Raw genomic sequence first — 24044 nt, forward strand, 5'->3', positions numbered from 1 at the left:
TCCAGATAGTGGCTGGCCATTTCCTGGAATTATAACTGGTCTCTAGACAATAGAGATCAGCTCACCTGGAGAAAATGGCTACTTTGGAAGGTGGACTGGATGGCTTTATACCCCACTGAGGCTACTCCCCTATCCAAACCTCACCCTCCCCAGACTCTACCCCCCAAATCTCCAAGTATTTCCCAACTCAGACCTGGCAACCCTCTTCTTACGGAAACTGGATGAGCTAACTCCAGAAAAATACTCGCCCAAAACAGGGAAGTACAACAAACTGATTTATAGCATCTGGGACAGTGTATGAAGTCCAAAAAGGGAATATATATACACTGAGGAAGATTATTCTTTCGAAAACGCTCTGCAGCACGCCAGCGTTCTGCAAAGGTGATGCAAAAGTGATTGCTAAGTTTACTCAGCGTCCTTTGCTATGGAATCCAACATTCTTCCAGCTGTTTTGGAAAGGGCTTGTCTCTCTCCAACATCAGTCTAATTTACTGCATCTCTTCTCTTTGGCAGTTGGTAAGTCGACTCCAAGTCTCCCTACATGCCTAATGGATTTTATCCCACACCATCAGCTACAAACTGACTTTTGAAACATTGCCTCCACTCATGAATGGTCTCCTGTCTGTGGGATTTATGAATGAACTTGATTCCAGTGCTATTCTATTCATGTATAAGAATGTATTTATAATACTATTAATGCTTTTAGACTTGTCATTCATGCTATAAATCAGTTTGTTGTACTTCCCTGTTTTGGGCGAGTGTTTTTCTGGAGTTAGCTCATCCAATTTCCATGTTTTCCTTTTCTCCCCCTCACCTTTCGTTTTCCTCTCAACCCTCTTCTTACTCCTTTCCCACCTCCACCATGTCTCCCACCTCCCCTCCTCTTCCTCCTCCGTATGGCATTTTCCTAACCCAATATACTTATTTTTTATTTATATCCCACTTTTCTCCCTAATGGGGATCCAAAGCAGTATGTCCCATCCAGTGGCGTATCTGCCAGAGGGACACGGGGGGTTCCATGTCCCTAGGCACCACATGGGGGTGTACGTGCAAAGTTGCCCCGCCCGCGGACGGCCTCTCTGGGGAAGCGCCAAGGGGCGTGGCCGTCTGGCATTCTCCCAGGCTGAGGGCAAGGCCGGGGGGGGAAGGTGCCCCAGCCATCGCCGACCCCTGCAGCCTCGTCAAGGGGCCAGCAGGGCCAGGCAGGGCCAGCAGCTGTGGGGGCTGGAGACGGCTGGGGTGTCTCCCCTGGGGCCTTGCAGTGTCGCTGCCAGCCTCTCCGGGGAAGCTCCCCAGCCGTGGCTGTCTGGCCGTGTTCTCCCGGGCCGCGGCAAGGCCTCGGGGGAGGGTTTTTAATTTCTGAGTATTCTGTGACTTTCAATATCCAGTCTTCCTCTCAATACAATTCCATTCAAGCAGAAAAGAATGGTGTAAGTGTTCCAGTAGCATTTTCTCCGGAGGTTTCACCTGCATCTGTGGCTGGCATCTTCAGAGGATAGGCGAAACGTCAGGAGAAAATGCCATTGGAACACGGCCATACAACCCAGAAAACCCACAACCCCCTAGTGATTCCAGCCATGAAAGCCTTCGACAACACAGTGCTATAAGTGTCTTAAAATCAGCCAACCGATCGGTGCATCATGAATGCAAAAGACTTGAGGGCTGCTGTTGTTTTAAACAAACCTGAATTGTGAACTTTAAGGACTGGTTTCCAACTGTTATATACCCATTTCATTTATTGGATTTCATATACCGCCTCATCCCTGAAGGGCTCTAGGCAGTGGTGGGATCCAAAAATGTTAGTACAGGTTCCCATGGTGGTGGGATTCAAACTGTGGCGTAGCGCCAATGGGGCTGGGCGGGGCACGACGGGGGCGTGGCCGGGCATTGCTGGGCGGGGCTGTGGCAAGGACGCAGCTGCTGAGCCTGTCCTTGGGTGGGAAACGAATGCACGCAGGCGCAGGCTGCCACGCATACCGGTGCACCTCCTGCTAGACTACTTCGAATTCTGTGCACTACTGCTGAGAGGAGGGGCGTAACTAAGGCAAAAATCACGTGGCAAAATCACCCATTAGTAACCCCCTCTCGGCACACACAAATAATTAGTAACCTACTCTCGGGAACCTGTGGAGAACCTGCTGGATCCCACCTCTCTGGCTCTAGGGCTGTGGTTCACACATACAGAGTAATGACCAGCCAAATTATGCTTAAAAAAAACAGCTAGGAAGCACATAAATTAAAAATCAATATGCAGCATAACAATTCACATGACAGCAGCTACCCATCTTATTTCCTCTTTCAGCTCCTGGGGGTCACGGCCATTGAAGACAAACTCCAAGAGGGAGTCCCTGAGACCATCCATTTACTCAAAAGGGGAGGCATGAAAGTGTGGGTGTTAACCGGAGACAAGGAAGGTAAGTCCGATTTGATTCCGGGGCGTGAGATCTGGCGTGAAAACTGCAGGCAGGGCAGAGTTGCGCATTCCTTAATTCCTCCACCTTCTGCCAAATGGCACCTGGCTTGGTTCTTTCTCCAAGGAAGCAGCTGCGGCTCAGTGGCACAGCATCTTCTCGGCATGGGTGGTGGTGGCGAACCTTTGGCACTCCAGATGTTATGGACTGCAATTCCCATCAGCCCCTGCCAGCATGGCCAATTGGCCAATGGGAATTGTAGTCCATAACATCTGGAGTGTAGTCCATAACATCTGGAGTGCCAGGTTATAGGAATACATATAAATCCATATTTGATGCTTAAACGATATACATATATAGATACTGAAAAAGCCACATACTAAACTATAGGACTACATATAAACCTATATTTCATTCTTAATGATATGTATTGAAAAAACAAATATTTCTTCATTTATCACACAGTGAAGTGGCACTTGCTTCTGTAACCTACTTATCCTTGGCCACATCAGTCTCCATTGGAGACTTAGGAAATAATATATGACAGCACCCTGTGGCTTAACAAACAAATATGAAATTGCTCGAACAATTTAACAAATTTTTAATCTTAACACAACTTTCTATCCTTTAAGGATAAATAATAGTGAACATATAGTGAATATATATATATGCAGCACAACTCAATTGTACAAAATCTTCAGTGCATTTTTAAGAAAGAGCACTCAGAACAGTTACCGCCACTAACAGTGTCCAATAATGAAAGCATAGCGAGAAGAAGAAGAGGAAGAGTTTGGATATATATCCCCCTTTCTTTCCTGTAGGAGACTCAAAGGGGCTGACAATCTCCTTGCCCTTCCCCCCTCACAACAAACACCCTGTGAGGTAGGTGGGGCTGAGAGAGCTCCGAAAAGCTGTGACTAGCCCAAGGTCACCCAGCTGGAGTGTGTGGGAGTGCCCAGGCTAATCTGAATTCCCCAGATAAGCCTCCATAGCTCAGGCAGCAGAGCTGGGAATCAAACCCGGTTCCTCCAGATTAGATACACGAGCTCTTAACCTCCTACGCCACTGCTGCTCCAAACTATTAATAAAGCAGGGCTTCTTTCTCTCTTCTGGCCTTCTGCATCTGATGTTGCTGCTGCGGGCCTTTCCTCAATTTAGGCCTCTAAAAAATAAGTGATTCTCTCAATTGAGCTGTAGGGAAAGATGGGAATCGTAGTCCATGAACATCTGGGGCACCAAAGTTGGACACCCCTGATCTACCCAGTAGGTCCAGGGGTGGATGCCATGAAGTTGTTTCTGCACATGCTTGGCCTTCTACATCCCATTTCAGGTCTGCTTTATGATTTCAGAGACAGCGGTGAATATTGGCTTTGCGAGCCAACTCCTGTCGGACGACATGGTCATCCTCGGGGAGAGCGAGATCTGGTATGGAAGAGTGAGTTCCTGCATGACATGATGTTGTTGAGTGGTCCACGCTGCCTCAGCCAATGGCATGAGGGTTCCTTAGCTCCAGGTGGGGACTGGACACCGCCCAGGATTACAAATGATCTCTTGGAAACCGAGATCCGTTACTCTGCAGGAAGTGGCTACTTTGGAACGTGGACTCTATGGCTTTATTCCCCACTGGGGTCTAGCCCCTGTGGTCCAGTCTCCAAGAATATTCCAACCATCAGCTGGCAACCCTAGCTGGCACAGAGCACTGGCGTAACTACCGTGGGACAGAGGGCTGCGCATCGCACCAGGCACGCACCTGGGGGGCAGCAAAAAATATTTTTGATTTTTTTAGTGCATTTATTTTGTCGGCTGGTAAGGGGCACAGTTTTTAGGATAGTGGCACCAACATTTCAGGATATTGTCCTGCGACACTCCTGCTGAAACCAGCCAAGTTTGGTGAAGTTTGGTTCAGGGGGTTCAAAGTTATGGACCCCCAAAGAAGGTGCCCCCATCCCCCATTGTTTCCAATGGGAGCTAATAGTAGAAGGGTCTACCATTTGAATAGTAGAAGGGGCCACCTGAACCAAACTTCACTGAACTTAGGTGGTATCATCAGGATAGTCTACTGCTGATACCAGCCAGGTTTGGTGAAGTTTGGTTTGGGGGGTCCAAAGTTATGGGCCCCCAGGGGGGGGTGCTCCATCTCTCATTGTTTCCAATGGGAGCTAATAGGAGATGGGGCTACCCTTTTGAGTGTCCATAACTTTGGACCCCGTGAACCAAACTTCACCAAACCTGGGAGGTATCATCAGAAGAGTCTCCTAAAGATACCCTGAAATTTTGATGCTGCTATCCTAAAAACTACACCCCCTGCAGGCCAAAAACTAAAAAAACTAAAAAGTACAAAAAACACAAACGAACATGGGGGGGGGCAGCAAAACTCCGATTTTGCACCGGGCTCCATTTCCCTTAGCTACGCCTCTGGCACAGAGGGAGGGCAATAGCCACTGGCAGGTGGGAATGGCTCGCTCTTTTTAAAAGCCTATTTAGGAGCATCTTTGCCAGCAGGTGGCTCAGCAGCCGCCATTGGTTCTTCTCAACTTCTCTTGCAGTGAACTCCTGAAGTCTTCCAGCAACAGTGAAAACAATTTGGCTGGCAGCGGAGAAGCCTTGTTTGGCCAGGATTCACCGCAGCATTTCCAGGCCTCTTTCGTGTGTGACAGGACGGCTTTGGTGATCACTGGCGACTTCTTAGTAAGACAGGATTTTTTGCTTTCCAAATGCAGAGTACTCCCAAGTGGGAATACATTTGCAGCCTGTTATTTGACGGCTAAAGATGGTGTCCTTCTTTACCTAATGTAGCCAGGGCAGCACTTGCAAACCTTGGGAACTTTAAGAGGGGTTGGTATTTGGCAAGTGCCAGTCACACAATTCAGCAATGAAGGAGTTAATTTTGTGCATGCTAATTAGTCAGTGAGGTCAGAAGTCAGTGACCGGATAATCAACCCCTATTGGTCAAGCAGACCTGGCATGGGATACATGCAGGCCTGTACGTAGACAGTGGAACCTCGGTTTTCGTTGGTAATCCGTCCGAAAAGAATCAATGGAAACCGAAACCGATGAAAGCCGAGGCAAACTTTTCCATAGGAATCAATGTAAATCAAATTAATCCATTTTAGGCACTCCAATGTAAATCCAATTAATCCATTTTAGGATTACCACACTCTCTACCATATGCTGTTCTATGCTTAGAAACTGGTCAGAACCTACTTGAAACAAGAGCATGGCTGAATACATTCAAGTATTGGATCAAATTATGTTTTAACTCTGATGTGCGCAGTTTAATATACACAGCGCGCCCAGACCTATTTGCCTCCGAATGGTATCAACTTCTCAAATCAAAAATTTACTCAGTAGGTTTATTACTGGAAGATCTCTGTATGCTGACACCCAGAGAAATTTTCCAAACCTTGAAAAGTAAAACTTCTAGAACAGGGAATATCATATCTTTGTTGGGGCAAGCAAATAAATCATGCTCACCCTCTCTGTCAGGAATAGTACCGAACAGGGGGGGGCACATAGTCAAATATCTTGAATTATTAACTGAACCCAACAGAGATGGATTATCACAAGGGCCAGAGATCCAATACCTTCCCATCGGCCATTACAAAGGGTCGCTTACTCATCCATACCTCCTCTCCAGGATCGGGTTAGTCCAGACGGTAAACATCACGTGGAGACCCTTGCTCAAATTATTCTTGACTGTCAGAGATATGTGAGCGTTAGGAGTTTCTCTCCCAGGCTGGCATCCTAGACAAATCTGAACGTGGACTCTGACTGTTCCTGTCAGGGAGCTTCTTAAGCTGAACAACACAGATGTCATGCTCTTGGAAAAAGTAGCCAAATTTCTTTTACAAGTGACCGAACTTTCTAAGTAATCTATACTGCTATATAGTCTTCCTGTCTGCGCTTTGGATGTACTCTTGATTTGTATTTCAAAAATGTCTGGCAATGCTCTAGAACCTATTTTTAAATGCCAAATAAAGGTTGTTGTTGTTGTTGTTGTTGTTGTTGTTGTTGTTGTTGTTGTTGTTGTTGTTGTTGTTGTTGTTGTTGTTGTTGTTGTTGTAAAAGTAAAGACAGTTTGAATTTGTAATTTCTTCACAGGACAAAATTCTTCATGCCACAGGGGATGAGCAGGGGAAGACGAGGCGAAGCATCTGGGAGCGGTTTTGTTGCTCCCAGGACAAGACCAAGAAGGACCCCAGGAACTTGGTGGAAGAGGCCTTTGTGGAGCTGGCAACGGCCTGCCAGGCTGTCATCTGCTGCCGAGTGACGCCAAAGCAGAAGGCTCTCATTGTCCAGATGGTGAAGAGACACAAGAAGGCCATCTCTCTGGCCATTGGAGACGGGGCCAACGATGTCAACATGATAAAAAGTAAGGGTGGGTCCCGTCTAGGGCTGGTCCCCGCACTTGTCCCCGCTCTAAGCAACCCTGGGAGAAACTTACTATAAAAAGCCACAATGTCATGTTCTTATCGGGAATTCTTATGGGTAGTGACAAAGAGTAGCTCTGGGAGTCATCAGAAACTATGTGGTTTTTCCACAGAGTATGAGATGATTCTTAGCGTTACCCTCTGTCACTTCCAGAGTAACTCTAGCAATCGTTGGAAACTCTATGGCAGCGGTGTCGAACCTATGGCACGAGTGCCAGAGGTGGCACTCAGAGCCGTTTCTGTGGGCACACGTGCACAGAGTTCATCCTGTGGGGGGCAGAAAATCACCTGCCCACACACACATCTAGGCTAGCCTGGGCACGATCCTTTACCTGGGAGTAAGCTTAGTTGCTGGCAATGGGGCTTGCTTCTGAGTAAACCCTCCTAGGGTCGTGATTCACCCATTTGAAGCGTTGCACAGTTGCTTCACCAAGCTTACTCACGAGTAACGTGCACCTCAGAGCCAAAGTTTTTTCTAAACTAAAACTTCAGTATTCAGGTTAAATTGCCATGTTGGCACTTTGTGATAAATAAGTGGGTTTTGGGTTGCAATTTGGGCACTCGGTCTCGAAAAGGTTCACCATCACTGCTCTATGGCATTACCATACAGTTTCTGACAATTCCTAGAACTACTCTTTGCCACTTCCGGTTTATTTTTCCAACTGTGATGTAGCACTGCACACAATAGCTGCTCCCACAATCCTCTCAATGGGTGCCAGGCCCCTAATCCCACCATGTTTGCTCTTTAGCTCTGGTGGGGTGGGGGGAGGAAAGGTGCCCAATTTAGCACTTTGAACTGTACCAGGTCTGGTGAACTTTGGGCTTACTGACTTAGCTGTTACCATCTGCCTCCTTTCAAGACCTTGGTCAAATCCTCACTTGAAAATTGCACGCAGATTGTTGTGAAACTGCGTCCAGTACATCTCCATGCATATTTTTGATGAAGCATTTTTGAAAAAAAATATTATTTATAGACTTTCTTTTCTGTTTGGCATGCCCACCATGATCCCTGTAAAGGATTCAATGGTGTTGATGGTGAAGTAACCTTGAGTGCATTCCACAGCCCGGGCGATGGGCCAGATTCATCGGCGGAGACTTTATCTTTGCGCGGGAGATGAGGACTCCGTTCCCATGGGAAGCAGGAAGGGGGGATGGGGTGAATGGTGTTATAACCTGTGCTTCTGGCGGGAGGGTCATTCCTGCCACTACGTGTATGTGAGCTTTCTAAGATGTCTTAATAAACGGACTCTTTACACCCAAAAGCCTTTTTATTTCTGCTTCTATGGAATTCCCTTACATTGTGGCAGTGGAAACTTAATTCATCTATATTCCTGTGCAGTGGACCTCTGTTGTCTCTTGACATGGAGAGGTTGAATGTTACTTTCATGAAGGTGCGTAGCCTCCCAAAGAGGGCTCCTCGACCTTTCCCCTTTCTGGATCTTGGGAGGAACCGCAGGAGAATCGGGCCTCGCTGGTGGTTCTTCGGCCCCTCGTGATCAGCACGAAGTCTTCCTTTACCCGTTGGAACGTGTGAGGGACGGACGACTCCACCATGGGGACTTCCATGAGCCGTTTGGGGCGCTGTCTATGGATCAAGCCGTTCGTGGATCGGGATTCTCTACCCGCTGCGGTGGGATTACAAAACCTCAGATGCAACCTGTCATGGAGGAGACGCGGTTTGGACCACCTTTCATGCGGCAAACCCAGTGAATCCATTGAACGATTCCTGGACTCGTATTTTGGCAGGATGCTCCCAAAGAACCACCGTGGCACAGCACTGGGGCCCGTCCGAAGCGATACTGGGACTAAAACTCTGGGATTGCGGGTATCCGTGCATTCGCCCTTCTCCAATCGGGACCCCCCCCTGATCCTGGCCAGCCGCATCGCACTCTGAGGTGCCTCCGGGAGCCATCACTGGTGGCTATGGTGTCTCGGGATGTCTCGCTTTCCAGACGCATCGAAGAGTCCTAAGAAAGCCTGCACTCCTAGCCGGATCTGTTCCCTCTCCCATCGAAGCGAGCATCCTGATGAGGAAGTGGGCTTTACTCGCGCAGATGCCCAAGAAGCATGGACCCGTGAACGCCAGCTATGGGAGGAGGAACGGGCACAGTTGCAGGCAAGAGCTTAAAACTCTCGCAGAGGGACCGGAACGGCAACGCAGAAGTCCAGCCTCGAAAGTTGGACCGCGCTGCAAAAGATGCGCCCAATCCACAATATGCTCCAGAATCTGTCAGTCCATGATAAAGTCCTGGGAACACCCAGACTGGATTTACTGAACGGCAACGCCGAAAAGCTGCTTCAAGCCCCGCGCACGCAAAGTGAGCTTACTGGAAGCCCTTTAAACGTGGGACGGTAACTGGCTAAATTGGAATCGAGAAAAGCTGCCTCTGCATGCGCACCAGGGATGCATTGACCTTCAAGGAGAGTGGAGCTGGCTATTTCGCGTTGGAGAGGGAGCTAAGGGAGGCAGTTACAGACCAGGAAGCCCCAAGTTGGAGTCTATGCTGTTATCGATCACGCCGGGCGCCTAGGGGGGGCCACTGCACCTGGGTCCTACACCCAAACGCCAGCTGGGCATCTCGCCAGCGCCCCCGATTCCGCCCCCAACATACAACATGCTGCTCTGCCCAACCTGCTCAACCCGCGCAACTCATGGTTCATCAGCAGGGCGCCATAAGAGCCGCTTGAACGGGGCTACTTCATCGGCCCCTGATACCAGCCCTCGCTTTTGATGGGACCGCTTCCAAACTTCCCTACTTCCATTTTGCAAACTCAATGCCCACTTGGAAGACTATGATGATTTATAACCGGGTCTGAGCGCCGAGAGTAAATACGTGGGACATCGCTCAGTCCTGATACGGTGGCAGCAGCCGAATTGGTTCGTGACTCTTTTGGATTTTGCAAGATGAAGACTCCCCTCGCACGTGGTGCCCGGGCATTCTCCAAGCTCTTTAAGAGAGCCGCCAGCTTCCAAGATCCAGGCGCCGAGAATGAAGCTATCCGCACCATCAAAACTATCCAGCAAGGCAACCGCCCAGTTTGCAGAATTTGGCTCTCGTGAATTTCCGTAGGCGGCGGCTGCCCGACTTCCTCCTGAGTGCGGCCTGAACGCGATGAAATGCGTAATACTTCTCGGATGCTGTGGACGGCAAGCTGGGGCAAGTGAAACGGTGTTTTTAATTCGGGTTCCTCGTATCTATTCGCTGGCAGATTGATCCCAGTTGGGGTCCCAGGTGGCGCCTCGCTTTGGATAAATACGCTGTGCCGGAGGCCGCCCACGCCCAAAACCCACCACTGTGTCCACTAAGCCAAGCCCAGTCAGCCTCCTACCGAAACCACCTCTGAACGCCGTCGCCGACTGGGATTGTAAAGTCTTTACCAAGAGGAGGGCCAGGTCATCTAGGGCCGCCAACTGTCCTGCAAGAAACAACAAAACCAACCCGCTTCAGCTCACGTACTCCATCTGCCAAGCCACCATCGTGCAGATCAGGGTCAGCCTCCCACGGGCTCGCCGTTTAAAGCGGTCATCGGCGACCCAGGAGGAGGGGGGGGGAAGCAGCTGTTTGCCTTTCTTCAGCCCTCCCATGGACATGGGCCCCACTCCTGACGCGGTGAGTGCGAAGTTGCAGCGCTCCCATTACTGTCCAAGCAAGCTTGGCCAACCCCGGGCTTAACACACACTCCGCATTATAGCCTCTGGCTCTTGTGGATTCTGGCTGCTCCCACTGCTTAATGCGGCCCCAGGTGGCAGAGGAGCTAGGTCTGGACCAAATTCCTGGCTAAGCCCATACCATTCCACTCCAGCAAATGGACGGCAGCCCTCGGGAAACGAAGTTGACCGCCCAGTTCAAAAAACACAGCCGGTTCTCCTCCGCTATACCGCACTCATTGGGAGAAAATTAGTTTTATTTTGGCTTCAGTGGCCAAACACTCCATAGTTTTGGGCATGCCTTGGTTATTATTACATGAAACCAAAGTTCATTTGGAAAGCAACGGATCTTAGAATTCACTGACCCTCCCGCGGGTGAACACATGAATTGGGAAAACCCAACTTCTCCTGACACACCCCCCTCCCTGGTTTCTTCTAGCGATCGCCTCCCGATTCTATTGGCATCCCAATCACTCATGCGAGACAAGATCTAGCCAGAGTTTTTCAGGAGCAAGAATGCGATCAGTTGCCACCCCACAGAGACACTCCGGACTGCAAAATTGTTATATTAACAACCAGGGGCGCAACTACCCAAAGGTAGTAGAATCTACCGCATGAGTTCCTGAAATGAGGGAGAAGGAACTGCGTGCCTTCTTGGACAAGAACCTTGCTCGCGCTGGTTCATACGGGCATGGTAGCTACCAAACACACTACTACGCCAAGCTCCCCGCTTTGTTTGTAAAAAAGAAAGATGGCTCTTCACGCAGCTTTGCACAGATTATCGAGGTCTCAATGCGGTCTCCCTGGTCCAATAAATATCCCTTTTTGCCTTTGATCAAGGACCTTTTAGATGCACCTCTAGCAAAGGACGCATTTTTACTAAATTGGACTTGAGAGAAGCTTACTACAGAGTCATCAGAATTGCTGAAGGCTATGAACACTTGACTGCGTTTAACACAAAGTTTGGACACAGTTTGAATACTCTTGATAATGCCATTCGGTTAAGTGGGGCCCTCGGGGCTTTGTATATGGCCCTTATCAACTAAGTTCTCCATGATTTACTGTATGTAAGGGAGTTGTGGCATACCTCTTAGATGACGCTTTTAATTCTACTCACAAACCATAGAAGAGCATGAACATTGGTCCGAGAGGTATTGGAAACGCTTGTCTCTACAATTCTCTCTTTGCCAAACTCTCCAAATGCTGTTTTCACCAGAACTCCATTGACTATTTGGTTACTGGATCTCACCGAGGGGCTTGAAAATGGATCCTGCTAAAATTGGACACTTAGTCCCTCCAATGGCCTACTCCCCACCAACCGCAGAAGAGCTCCAATCTTTTCTTTGGTTTTGTATAATTACACTTTACCGCGGACTTTTATACCCCACCCGCTGAACTTGACTCTCCTCTCACAGACCTCTTACGCATCTAAGAATAAAGATCCACTGTCCCGCCAAGCCCTTCGGCCCCCCTTTCCTGGTCTGAGGAGTGTCAAACAGCCTTTCAACTCTTAAAGTTCTTATGCTAATTACCATCGAACCTATTCTAAAGCACCCTGGGACCCAGATCTCCCGTTTGTAGGTTCACGCGGATGCCTCTGGACAAAGCACTTGGGGCAGCCCTGTTGCAGAAAAATAAAGATGGTAGGCTGGTTCCGTGTGCTTATTTGTCTGGCGAAATTCTCTGGTGCTGGAACTCAACTGGACTGTAGGGAGACAAAGAGACAAGGCCATCAAAGTTAGCACTCTCCACTTGGCGCCACTGGCTGGAGGGGGCCAAACACCCCTTCTGTGGTTTGGTCGGACTGGCAAAACCTGGTAGCTTTGTCCACCCCCCTCAAAATAACCAGCAAAACAACTCTGTTGGGCTGATTTCTTTTCTCAAGGTTTCTCTTTTACAGTCCATTTTTTCCCTGGGAAAACCAATAACCATGGCTGACGCGCTACCGCTGGCCTACCCGGGGAGGGGGGTGGAGTTGCCCATTTGGTGACATTCCACGCACCGTTCTTTCTCCCTCCCAGTTGGGGTTGGCTGTCACCCGATCTCTAAACGCCCACCTCCTCCTCCACCCTCCATTCCTAGGTCTCGTCTCTCCTTTCCCCAAGGGAACTCGAAGAGGCGGGGCTGCACGAGCCCCCAGCGGAAGAAAGTGACTCCACCATTGCGTTTGGAGAATGGAGTTTCATGGAGGGGGGAATGTTGGCACGCGGCTCCCCCCCTCCGCTAGCAGGTTCCTTGAAGCTAAGCCACGATGCCCGCTCGGCTGGACATTTTGGCTTTCTGAAAACTCTGCATTTTAACCGCCGGCAGTTCTTGGTGGCGCGCACGCGCAAGGGACATTGAGGTATTACATTAAGGGCTGCTCGGTTTGTGCAGTAGCCAAAACCATCCCTGTGCCCCATGGGCTATTGAAACCTCTCCCGGTGGCCTCCCGCTTCCCTGGGTTGTCATCTCCATGGGATTTTTATTACAGATTTGCCCGAAAGTCATGGCAACACGGTTTCAGGGTGGTGGTAGACTTATTTTCTAAACAGTTTCATTTTATTCCATGTGCTTCCATCCTCTCCATTCCTAAGTTGGTAATGCTGTTCATTCAACATGTTTACTGCCTCCATTCCTACCAAGTTAAGGTGGTCTCTGACCGTCTCCAATTCATCTCAAAGTTCTGGAAGGCGTTTTTGGGGTTGCTTGGGGTCACCGTCACGGCCGTCGCCGCTTCTCTACCACGTTCAAAGTGACGGAGAGACGGAGAGAACTAACAGAACCCTAGAGCAGTATTTTCACGCTTGTTACACCAACTACCACCAAGACAATTGGTGCGAAGCCATTCCGCTTATGGAGTATGCCCATAACAATGCGGTCCATAGTGCAGTGCCAAAGAAAACCCCCTTTGAAATTGTGGTCTGGTCGCTCCCTTCCCGCCCTTGCCACAACCACCACGACAGCTCTTGGACCCCTCCAGAGTTTCAACAATGGATTTTATCCCTAGTCGAGGGATGGAAAACGGTCCAGACCGGCCTACAATGTCAAGGACTCCCAAAAACTGTAAGCTGGATAAACACCGCTCGGATTTTCCTCTGGCGTGTGGGCTCTTGCGTGTATTTATCTACAAAAAAAATCTCAGAGACGTGCATAAATTTTCCAAACTTCTGGTAAAAGATTTGTGGGACCTTTTCAGATTACTAAAGTGATTAATGATGTCACTGCCCGCTTAGATTTGCCTAACTCTTCTAGTAACATCTATCCTGTCTTCCATTCCAGTTTGCCTGGCGAGGCTCCTGCCTGACATAAATTGGTAATTTACTCCGCTGGAGAGGCCCCCACCGACTATTATTGATGGTCACAAGCACTACGTAAATTGACGCTATCCTGGACTCTCGCTTTAATCGCAAACGCTTGCAGTGGGCCATTTAGTCTCTTGGGTGGGGTATTCCTCTGGGTATAATCAATGGGTTTATTCCTGAAAATATTGAAGCCTCCCCACCCTTATTTCTGTTTTCCACCGCGCCTTTCCGCATAAACCTGGGGGGAGGGGTCTTCGTTATGGGAGGCAGAGTGTAAAGGATCTACTGGTGTTGATGGTGAAGTAACCCGAGTGCATTCCACAGTCTGGGCGATGGGCCAGGGATTCATCATGGAGACTTTATCTCTTTAAGGCCGAGATGAGGACCTCGGCTCCCATGGGAAGCTAAGGGAAGGGGGGATGGGGTGAATGGTGTTATAACCTGTGCTTCTGGCGGGAAGGGTCATTCCTGCCACTACGTGTATGTGAGCTTTCTAAGATGTCTTAATAAACGGACTTTTACACCCAAAAAGCCTTTTATTTCTGCTTCTATGGAATTCCTTACAATCCCTCCTTCATGCCCAGTGTTTTAATTGTTTTAAATGCTTTAACTGTTGTATTTCTGTCTTTATTGGTCTTCGCTCTGTTTTTAGCTGCTTTCATAATATATTGTTGTTGTTTGGTCGGTTTTTAATGGTTTTTAAGATGTGATTTGATTATATATGTTTCAATTGGTCTGCTACCCTGGTGGCCTGCGTAAGGGCAGAAAGGTGGTAAATAAATTCTACAAAATAAATAATTTGGGTGCTGTGTGGTTTCCGGGCTGTATGGCCGTGTTCTAGCAGCATTCTCTCCTGACGTTTTGCCTGCATCTGTGGCTGGCATCTTCAGAGGATCCTCTGAAGATGCCAGCCACAGATGCAGGCGAAACGTCAGGAGAGAATGCTGCTAGAACACAGCCATACAGCCCGGAAACCACACAGCACCCAAGTGATTCCGGCCGTGAAAGCCTTCGACAATACAAAATAAATAATATTTATATCTCGCCTTTCTGCCCAGTCTGGGCCCCTAGGTCGCCTAATGATTAAGAGCAGAAAATTATAAGACAGTAATAAAACCAGAAGTAGCAGTGGCGTAGGAGGTTAAGAGCTCGTGTATCTAATCTGGAGGAATCGGGTTTGATTCCCAGCTCTGCCGCCTGAGCTGTGGAGGCTTATCTGGGGAATTCAGATTAGCCTGGGATCTCCCACACACACCAGCTGGGTGACCTTGGGCTAGTCACAGCTTCTCGGAGCTCTCTCAGCCCCACCTACCTCACAGGGTGTTTGTTGTGAGGGGGGAAGGGAAAGGAGATTGTCAGCCCCTTTGAGTCTCCTGCAGGAGAGAAAGGGGGGATATAAATCCAAACTCTTCTTCTTTTTCTAAAACACACACATAAACACAAACACAGCAGTTAAAACAGAGGGCAGGAAAGGGTGATCATTGAAAGGATGCCAAATGAAACAAAAACCTCTTTACCCACTAGCAAAAGATAGTGACAGAAAGGGACGAACAAGTATCTACCTTGAGGTTCTACATTGAGGTTCTACAGTATGTCTTTAGTTTTATTAGTGGGGATGGGCTGGTACATTCCATTCAGGCCCACCTGCTTTCATTGGTTTCTCGCAAACGAATAATCGTTTGTGGAGGCTGCTGGGTCGTGAGTTTCAGACCCCGCCCAATCGGCTCTCTCCCTTCCTCTCCAGCCGCCGACATCGGGGTGGGGATCAGCGGGCAAGAAGGCATGCAAGCGGTGCAGTGCAGCGACTACGCCTTGGCCCAGTTCTCCTACCTTCAGCGGCTCCTCTTTGTCCACGGCCGATGGTCCTACCTGAGGATTTGCAAGTTTCTCCGGTATTTCTTCTACAAGACCTTTGCGGGCATGATGTCGCAGATCTGGTTTGCTTTCTATACTGGGTTCACTGCCCAGGTGAGGATTTTTTTTTTAATGACAAATGTTTACAATTTAGGTCTGAAGTCGTTACGGCGACGCAATGAAGAGACGAGACGCAGCAATATCAGGAAACAGGTGGAGAGAAGCCAGCGGCTAATCTAGCTGATCTGGCTAGTCTGCCGAGCTGGGGTCCCTGGCACCTTTATTAAGGGTTTGGGAAGGCGGGAGAGCGGGAGAAAGTTGTGCAATTCATGACTCAGCGGAGGGCTGCACACATGCAGGGAGAGACGTTCCTGTCTGGGTCGAATCCACATTCGGGCATCTTGTGACCCGGATGTCTGGGGGATCTCATGATGTGCGTACGTGTGAGCCCAGGAGGGGACAGATGGCGCAGGCATTCCTGTGCACTTTCTGAAGCTCTACTGGGTTCGCTAACGCACCCCTACAAGGTCTTTCAGTTCTCCCCTTTGGCTCTGAGCAGGGGTAGCTTAGTATTTAGCAGGTCAGCTGTGAGCCAGGAAGCCTTGGATTCAAATCTCTCCTTTGCCACAAAAAGCATCTTGAGGAAGAGTCACCCTCTGTGTAAGGCTGAACACACTCAAACGAAGTCGACTTCTAAAAAGAAACGAACTTTATTGATTTGTGTTGCCCTAGCTATAGGGTGCTGGAACTGAGGGTTCGTGCCCTCAGTTCCAGTATGTGTGGGGATTTTGAAGGGGCAGTTCGTAGCTGCGATCGGCCCCTTTTTCCCTGCTGTCGTGGATTCAATGGGAACCGGAGGGTTCTGGGAAATAGAGTCCTGACACTCTGGAATATGGGGATACTGTAAGGATTCCTAAGAACATAGCTTCGACTCTAATTGCACTCTTCATATTCAGAAGTTCAGACAGATACAGATACCTTCATTGGAATACACAAAATAGGTGAAGATCACAACTAATTAAAATTGGTACGTTAAAATGGAAAACATTCAATAAGACATAGTTCAGACAGTTTTGAATATTAACAGGCCTTTTTTGTTACCAGTGAGAGAAATTTGGCTACAGAACGGGTAAAAACTGAGTCTTTAACTGATGAAAGAAAGGAGAGTCGCTTCTTTTTGCTTAAAGCTGTTTTGGCCTTCATTGCTGGGGTGATCTATTTCTCTCAAAGATTGTCATAAAGCTGACAGATTGTCATAACACTGAAAATTTAATCTAGATACAACCAAGTTTCAATAGAATCGGCATCTTTTCATCCAGGTTCCAACATCCTCACTGCAGCATGTTTCTAGTGAAGACGTCTAGCCCTGCCTGCTGCGGGGGGGGGGGGGGGCCTGTTGTCAGGGGTGCAATTGTTAAGCTATCAGCACCAAGATTTCAGAGTATCTTTAGGAGACCCTCCTGATGATACCACCCAGGTTTGATGAAGTTTGGTTCATGGGGGCCAAAGCTATGGACCCTCAAATGTGTAGCCCCCATCTTCTATTAGCTCCCATTGGAAACAATGTGGGATGGGGCACCCCCTTTGGGAGTCCATAGCTTTGGACTCCCTGGACCAAACTTCACAAAGCCTGGGTGGTATTAGTAGGAGACTCTCCTGATGATACCACCAGGTTTGATAAAGTTTGGTTCATGGGGGCCAAAGTTATGGACCCTCAAATATGTAGCCCCCATCTCCCATTAGCTCCCATTGGAAACAATGGGGGATGGGGCACCCCCTTTGGGAGTCCATAGCTTTGGACTCCCTGGACCAAACTTCACAAAGCCTGGGTGGTATTAGTAGGAGACTCTCATGATGATACCACCCAGGTTTGATAAAGTTTGGTTCATGGGGGCCAAAGTTATGGACCCTCAAATATGTAGCCCCCATCTCCCATTAGCTCCCATTGGAAACAATGGGGGATGGGGCACCCCCTTTGGGAGTCCATAGCTTTGGACTCCCTGGACCAAACTTCACAAAGCCTGGGTGGTATTAGTAGGAGACTCTCTTGATGATACCACCCAGCACCCAGGTTTGATAAAGTTTGGTTCATGGGGGCCAAAGTTATGGACCCTCAAATATGTAGCCCCCATTTCCTATTAGCTCCCATTGGAGTGTTTCCCCCCCAAAAAAGTTGCATATACAAGCAGGTCCAGGAAAATCCTGTGATAAGGTGTGTGTGTGTGTGTGTGTGTGTGTGTGTGTGTGTGTGTGTGTGTGTGTGTGTGTGTGTGTGTGTGTGTGTGTGTGTGTGTGTGTGTGTGTGTGTGTGTGTGTGTGTCAGAAACGGGACTGATCTGTGTTCTGCAGTTCAGCAGTAGGGAGATCGCAAGGAAACCTGGATATTTCAGGTGACTATCCCAGGATTAATCACCAGTGAGAAAACCACCTCGATCTCTCTTGAGAGACAATGGTCTCTTGTCTCTCAATGGCAAATGGTGTGTGGCTGAAGGAAGGGAGCTTTTGGGCAAAGCAGATCCATACATTTCACAATGCATCACATGAACGAAATAAGCAGCGGTCATCTTGGTGAGGGACACGCGATGGAGCTCCGCCCAGCCCTCAGCTGTCTTCTTCTGCTCTCTCTTTCCTTGCAGCCTCTGTTGGAAGGTTGGTTTCTCGCACTTTACAACGTCTTCTACACTTCTTATCCAGTGCTGTGCATGGGGATGTTTGAACAGGTAAGCTAGGGTTGACCTCCAACACTCGACGGGTGAAAATAAGGGCACGTGCCTGCTGGCGAACCCTACTGGTGTGTGTGTGTGTGTGTGTGTGTGTGTGTGTGTGTGTGTGTGTGTGCGTGCGTGTGCGTGTGCGGTGTGTGTGTGTCCCCGCCGGATCAGTGTGCTAAACCTGCGGCTTCACAAATCTGTTTTCTGCACCAAGGCTCCAAAACTGCGGTGTTAGTGGGGAGAATGTTGAACTGGGGGAGGGGGTCCAAATCCTTACTCAGTCGCAAAGCTCTCTGGGTGAACCTCAGTGGCATGAACTAAGGCAGTGGTGGCGAACCTATGGCACTCCAGATGTTCAAGGATTACAATTCCCATCAGCCCCTGCCAGCATGGCCAATTGGCCATGTTGGCAGGGGCTGATGGGAATTGTAGTCCTTGAACATCTGGAGCGCCATAGGTTCGCCACCATGGAACTAAGGTGTGGCAGGCATGGCATGTGCCCCGAGTGCTTGAAGGGGGTGCCGTCCCTGCCTGCCTGTCCATGCGCCTCGCCTTGCAATGCTGGCTGTTCAGCCCCTCAGTAACAGCTACCAGCCAGTCTGTGAGTGAGGCAACCTGTTGGGAATGCCACTGGTGGCTGCAAAGCTGCGACGGGGCTGCATAAGGAGGGATTGTGGCAAAAGGGGGAAGTGAGGTGAGGGCGGAGAGTTGGTGCCAAACTGCCAATGGCTACAGTCTCCTTCCCCCCCTCAGTACATATTTCCGGCTTTATTTGATTTTTATTTCTTTGTCAGCAAATTCCAGGATGCCCCAACCTGCCTTCAGCTCCATCAACACCCTTTCTCGTTATGTCCCTCCTGTCTCAGCTTTTGGAGCCACTGAAAGAGAAATGTTGACTCTGCTCCCCTCCCTTCATGAGAACGTTTCCTGGGGCTTTTTCGGGTCAAGTCACACTTTTAGGGCCAACTGAGGACGTTTCCCCACTTACCTGGGTGAGTGGTTGCTGCGAGCTACTCCCAGTGCGTGTCATTTCTGGCGCGCTCCCGGGCTTCCCCATGACCCCGCGCACTGCGCGGGGTCATCAAAAGGCGCCGTTTTGAGGAGCGCCAGGAATGACACGCACTGAGGGGGCACGACAGCGGCAGTGTCAGGGTGGCTGCATTGTCGCCGCCCCTGTAGTGGGGAGTGCCGGGGGACCCTGTGCTACTTGGGGAGAGTAGTGCGCAGCAGCAGGTAAGTGGGGAAACGACCTGAATTCGCCGAAGGGGTGTGTGATTGGGCTGCAGGTGGTACATGTTAGAGGCTGACCACATGGGGCTGCCAGTCCTTTTATGGTGGGAGACCTCTGACTAACAGCCAGAGGCATAGCTCCAAGGGAGTGGGGGGGGGGGTGACGAGGGCTTTCCGGGGGCGGAGCGGGGGTGGAGAATGAACTGGTGCACCGGGCGCATTTCCCCCTTGCTACGCCTCTGCTAGCAGCCCTCTTTGCCATTTTTACCATCGAGTATCCAGCACCAGTTTTACCATAGAGTTTCCAGCGATTCCTAGAGCTACCCTACATTGCATCTGTGTTTCCCCCAGAAGTGATGTAGCGACAGCCAATTGTATGCCTCCATGTCTCCACCCCAACCCTTTTGCCGGCTGCTAGATGCGGCCTGACAACCCAATTGATCAAACAAGAAGATGTGTGGGGGGAAGTGAATTATGTTCCTTCCTTTGAACCACTAGAATTCAGTGTCACCTTATTACAGCCATGCAGGACAGAAGTTCCTCTTCACTCATCAGACTAGTTTCCTGATTCCTGGGAGCTGGCGGGTCACGCCTTTTTGGTCAGCAGTCGGCCCTCTGCCAACTCCTTAGAATCAGCAACACTGGCAATGGGAGAGACCCCCAATACTTCAGTGTGTATGTGCCAGAGGTGGGATCCAGCAGGTTCTCACCGGTTCCCGAGAGTAGGTGACTAATTATTTGTGTGTGCCGAGAGGGGGTTACTCATGGGTGATTTTGCCACGTGATTTTGGCCTTAGTTACGTCCTTCCTCTCAGCAGTAGCGCGCAGAACTTGAAGCAGCCTAGCGGGAGGTGCGCCGGCGTGCGTGGCAGCCTGCGCCTGCGTGCATTCGTTTCCCGCCCAAGGACCGGCTCAGCGGCTGCGTCCTTGCCACAGCCCCGCCCAGGAATGCTGGCCACGCTCCCTGTCGTGCCCTGCCCAGCCCCATTGGCGCTACACCACAGTTTGAATCCCACCACCATGGGAACCTGTTAGTAAAATTTTTGGATCCCACCACTCGTATGTGGCCAAAGGGTAAAACAGAAGCAAAGATTTACCAGGGGAAACTATCAGAAGACAGGGATGAGTAGGATTTATTATTGAATTGCCTTACTCCCCCTGGCCTGCAGGGGGCAGCAACAACTTTCTTCCTGTCAAATGCCTAAGCACTGTTTTGCCTTTTCTTCCCCGCCCCCCTTAGGACGTGAGCGCTGAGAAAAGCTTGAAGTGCCCCGAGCTCTACAAGGCAGGCCAGAAGGACCTGTTCTTCAACTTCCGGACCTTTTGCCTTTCCTTCCTCCAGGGCTCCTTCGTGTCCCTGGTCAGCTTTTACGTTGCACTCTGGGCCTTTGAAGACAAAGCCAGCATCAAGATCGTGGGGGACTACCAGTCCTTTGCCATGATAATAGCAACCTCGGCAATATTGACTGTCACAGTGGAGGTAGGGCCCAGAGGGGCATCAGCACTAGTTTGCAGAGGGTGAATTCCTCACCATCAACGGCCCATGCTCAATCAACTCAGGAGCAGAAAACACAGGGGGGTGGATAACCTCGTGAATGCTGTGATGTCACTTCCTGGAGCGACATCACAGTATTCATGGTGCTCCAGGAATTTCCCCCAGAGCTCTGTGGTCATAACCATAGACACTGGGGGGAAGACGTGAAGTGCTGTGGACCCTGTGACATCTCTTTTGGGTCATCACCCGGAAGGGATGTCACAACATCCACAATGATAGCTCTACCCACGATGTGTCCTAGAATGTCTTGGCAATTCATGAATGTGGAGCTGGCACCCAGAAGTCTTCTACAAAATAGAATTCCACTTTTTAAAAAATGCCTGCTTTGTTGGGTGAGTTCTATGGCATTCTACCAATCTAAGGTCCTTCTCTTCCCTAAACCCTGCCACTTCTCAGGCTCTACCCCCAAATCTGTAGGACAGGGGTGTCCAACTCTGGCGCTTCAGATGTTCATGGACTACAGTTCCCATCAGCCCCTCCTGGCATGGCCAATTGGGGCTAATGGGAATTGTAGTCCATGAACATCTGAAGCACCAGAGTTGGACACCCCTGCTCTAGGACTTTCCTAGGCTGGAGTTGCTATGATCAGACCACCTGACTATCTAGACCAGCATCCTCTTTCACATGGTGACCAGCCAGACGACTGCCTGCCGAGCAAAAAAGCCAAAGTTTTCCACCAGCCAGCTATTGGTTTTCAAACGGTTGCTGCCTCTGAACATGGGGGCTCTATTTAGTATCTGTGGCTGATACCCAGAGGTGGGCTTGATCCCTGAGTGGGTTTGTCCACTTCCCCTCGAGAGCCAACTTCTGCCCTGGCCTGGCCAGCAGAGCTCAAAAGGCTTAGGCCAAACCTGACACCCAAAGGGAAGCCTACAGGTATCATGGGCAGGTGAGGTGTGCCAAGTGATTTTTCAGTGGCCTTCTTTTCTTCTTCCTGTCTCCCTGGGTAGATCATTCTGGACATCAAATTCTGGACCGTCTTCTCTGTGCTGGCCATCTTCCTGAGCTTAGTTCTGTACTGCCTTTGTTCCTACTTCACTCAGAGTTTCCAGGCTTACTTGACGGCTCCCACTGTGTTCCAGTTCCCTGGTAAGAGGCCTCAGAATTGGGAGTTCTTCTCACGTTTTCTCAGAGGTGTAGCTGGGTCAAACTGCACCTGGTGAGCAGCCTGATGGGAACTATACTTCCCAAAAAACCTTGTGAGCCCCAATGTCTCCTGGTAACTATAGTTCCACAGGCCTTTTTTCAGCCTGTACTGGAACAGGCCTTTTTTCAGCCTGAAAAGGTTCTAGGAAAAGGAAAGGAACTAAGGTAAGTGTGGGAAGGGAGGCGGGGAGGGGCGCCGCAAGGGGGGTCGTGAGAGGAGGAGGGATCAGGGGGTGATTTTTCACACCCAGTCATGTGCCCAATGCACTGCGCACCCTCCCCCTGTCCCCTTGTAGCTCCGCCACTGCGTTTCCCCTTTGCAGGTGGAAGGAAAGGGCAGAGATTGGGCTTGACTTTCTTTAAGTGGGAAGGTCAATTCTCTGTTCAGCCCCACCACGAAAACAGAACGTGCTCACCACGGGGGACACACAGGAACCTACCTGTGTTCTCAACCCCTTCCGGGTTAAAGGGGAGGGACTGCCTTTTCTCAGTTACCTTCCCCTCCAAATCCCAGAGTCATCTATACCTGCCATCTTATATAGAGCAGTTGCACAAGTCCCATTGAGATGAACGAGGTTACACAGCTCGTTGCCACCATAGTTATGCACAAGCTGAACCGTCCAGGTCGGATATAGAGCCAACAGAGCTGACCTCCAAGTGGCCGTTCTGGAAACTGCAGCCTAGGCCAGCTCAGCTGGGCCATCTGACTGGCAGAGCCAATCGGAGCAGAGCTGGGAGTACAGAAATTCAGACTCCTCCAAAATCCTACTGTAAGGAACCAGTACAGTCCAGACCAATAGTAACCGTAACAGTTCATTTATTGGTAGGCAATCATGATCTTCTACAGACAATGCGAAATCTGACCAAACTCCCCCCCAGCCGCCGCTTTTACGGGCGAAACCTTTCCCGCGAAAATCCCATTCCAAAACAACCCAGCTTTCCCATCCCACTGTTCCCACCAAGATAGAGATTCACACAGAACAGAAGCCAAAGATGGCAAGCCCGCAGCAATGTTGAGACAGAGATAAAGACTGACCTGGGCACAACGCCCGGAAGAAGGAATGTAGACTCAAGGTTAACTTCGGGCTTGTCAAGAAACCGAAGCAACCTTACACCTACACTGTGTTTCACATAAAGATGTTAGTTCAGTCAGTTGAAGAGCAACAGTAGAGAAAATTGCATGCCTCCACAATAGAATGTAGTCCCATATGAATATGAGAATTATCATTCTTTTTCATGCACTGCCTTTGTCAAAACCATTATTTTGTGCATGAATGCACAGTAATGCACTTTGATACAAGAGTATTTATTCCAGAATGCATTTTTACTTTCAAATGGATGGGGGAGGGGGAGAGAGAGAGCAGGGTTAGGAAGGCACTAGGACCCAAACGGATCATTCTACAACAAACAAGGTCCAGCATCCTTTGTTCTGTGGCAGAGGAATATACAATCTGCTAACATCTTTATGTGAAACAGAGCATAGTGGTTTGTCTACAGTGGAACAACTGAACTTTGCAATGCCTACCTCACTGGAATAGTTGCAGGTTGGGGTTACAGCTACATCTGTGGAGCAGCAGTGCCGTAGTGGGGAGCAGCAGTGGCATAGTGGTTAAGAACAGGTGCATTCTAATCTGGAGGAACCGGGTTTGATTCCCCACTCTGCCGCTTGAGCTGTGGAGGCTTATCTGGGGAATTCAGATTAGCCTGTGCACACCCACACACGCCAGCTGGGTGACCTTGAGCTAGTCACAGTCTCTCAGCCCCACCTACCTCA

At 49.7% G+C, this 24044-nt stretch overlaps 1 protein-coding gene across 2 annotated transcripts in view; it reads left to right on the forward strand.

Annotated features, from left to right (window-relative positions):
• The window catches only part of LOC125432529 (phospholipid-transporting ATPase IK-like), a 29449-nt gene that overhangs the window by 759 nt on the left and 4646 nt on the right, over positions 1–24044 (forward strand). Inside the window, exons 1-8 of one of the 2 annotated variants that reach the window (XM_048496148.1) lie at positions 2400–2414; positions 3761–3846; positions 4958–5099; positions 6513–6783; positions 15519–15742; positions 18265–18348; positions 20810–21049; positions 22075–22213. In XM_048496148.1, coding sequence (XP_048352105.1) covers positions 3839–3846; positions 4958–5099; positions 6513–6783; positions 15519–15742; positions 18265–18348; positions 20810–21049; positions 22075–22213 — 1108 coding nt within the window. In that variant the 5' untranslated portion in view covers positions 2400–2414; positions 3761–3838. Of the gene's footprint in view, positions 1–2302; positions 2415–3760; positions 3847–4957; positions 5100–6512; positions 6784–15518; positions 15743–18264; positions 18349–20809; positions 21050–22074; positions 22214–24044 lie in introns of those variants that run through there. The other variant, XM_048496147.1, reaches the window with a different exon arrangement.

This window comes from Sphaerodactylus townsendi, linkage group LG05 (genome assembly GCF_021028975.2).
Source record: "Sphaerodactylus townsendi isolate TG3544 linkage group LG05, MPM_Stown_v2.3, whole genome shotgun sequence".
Classification (NCBI taxonomy): Eukaryota; Metazoa; Chordata; class Lepidosauria; order Squamata; family Sphaerodactylidae; genus Sphaerodactylus; species Sphaerodactylus townsendi.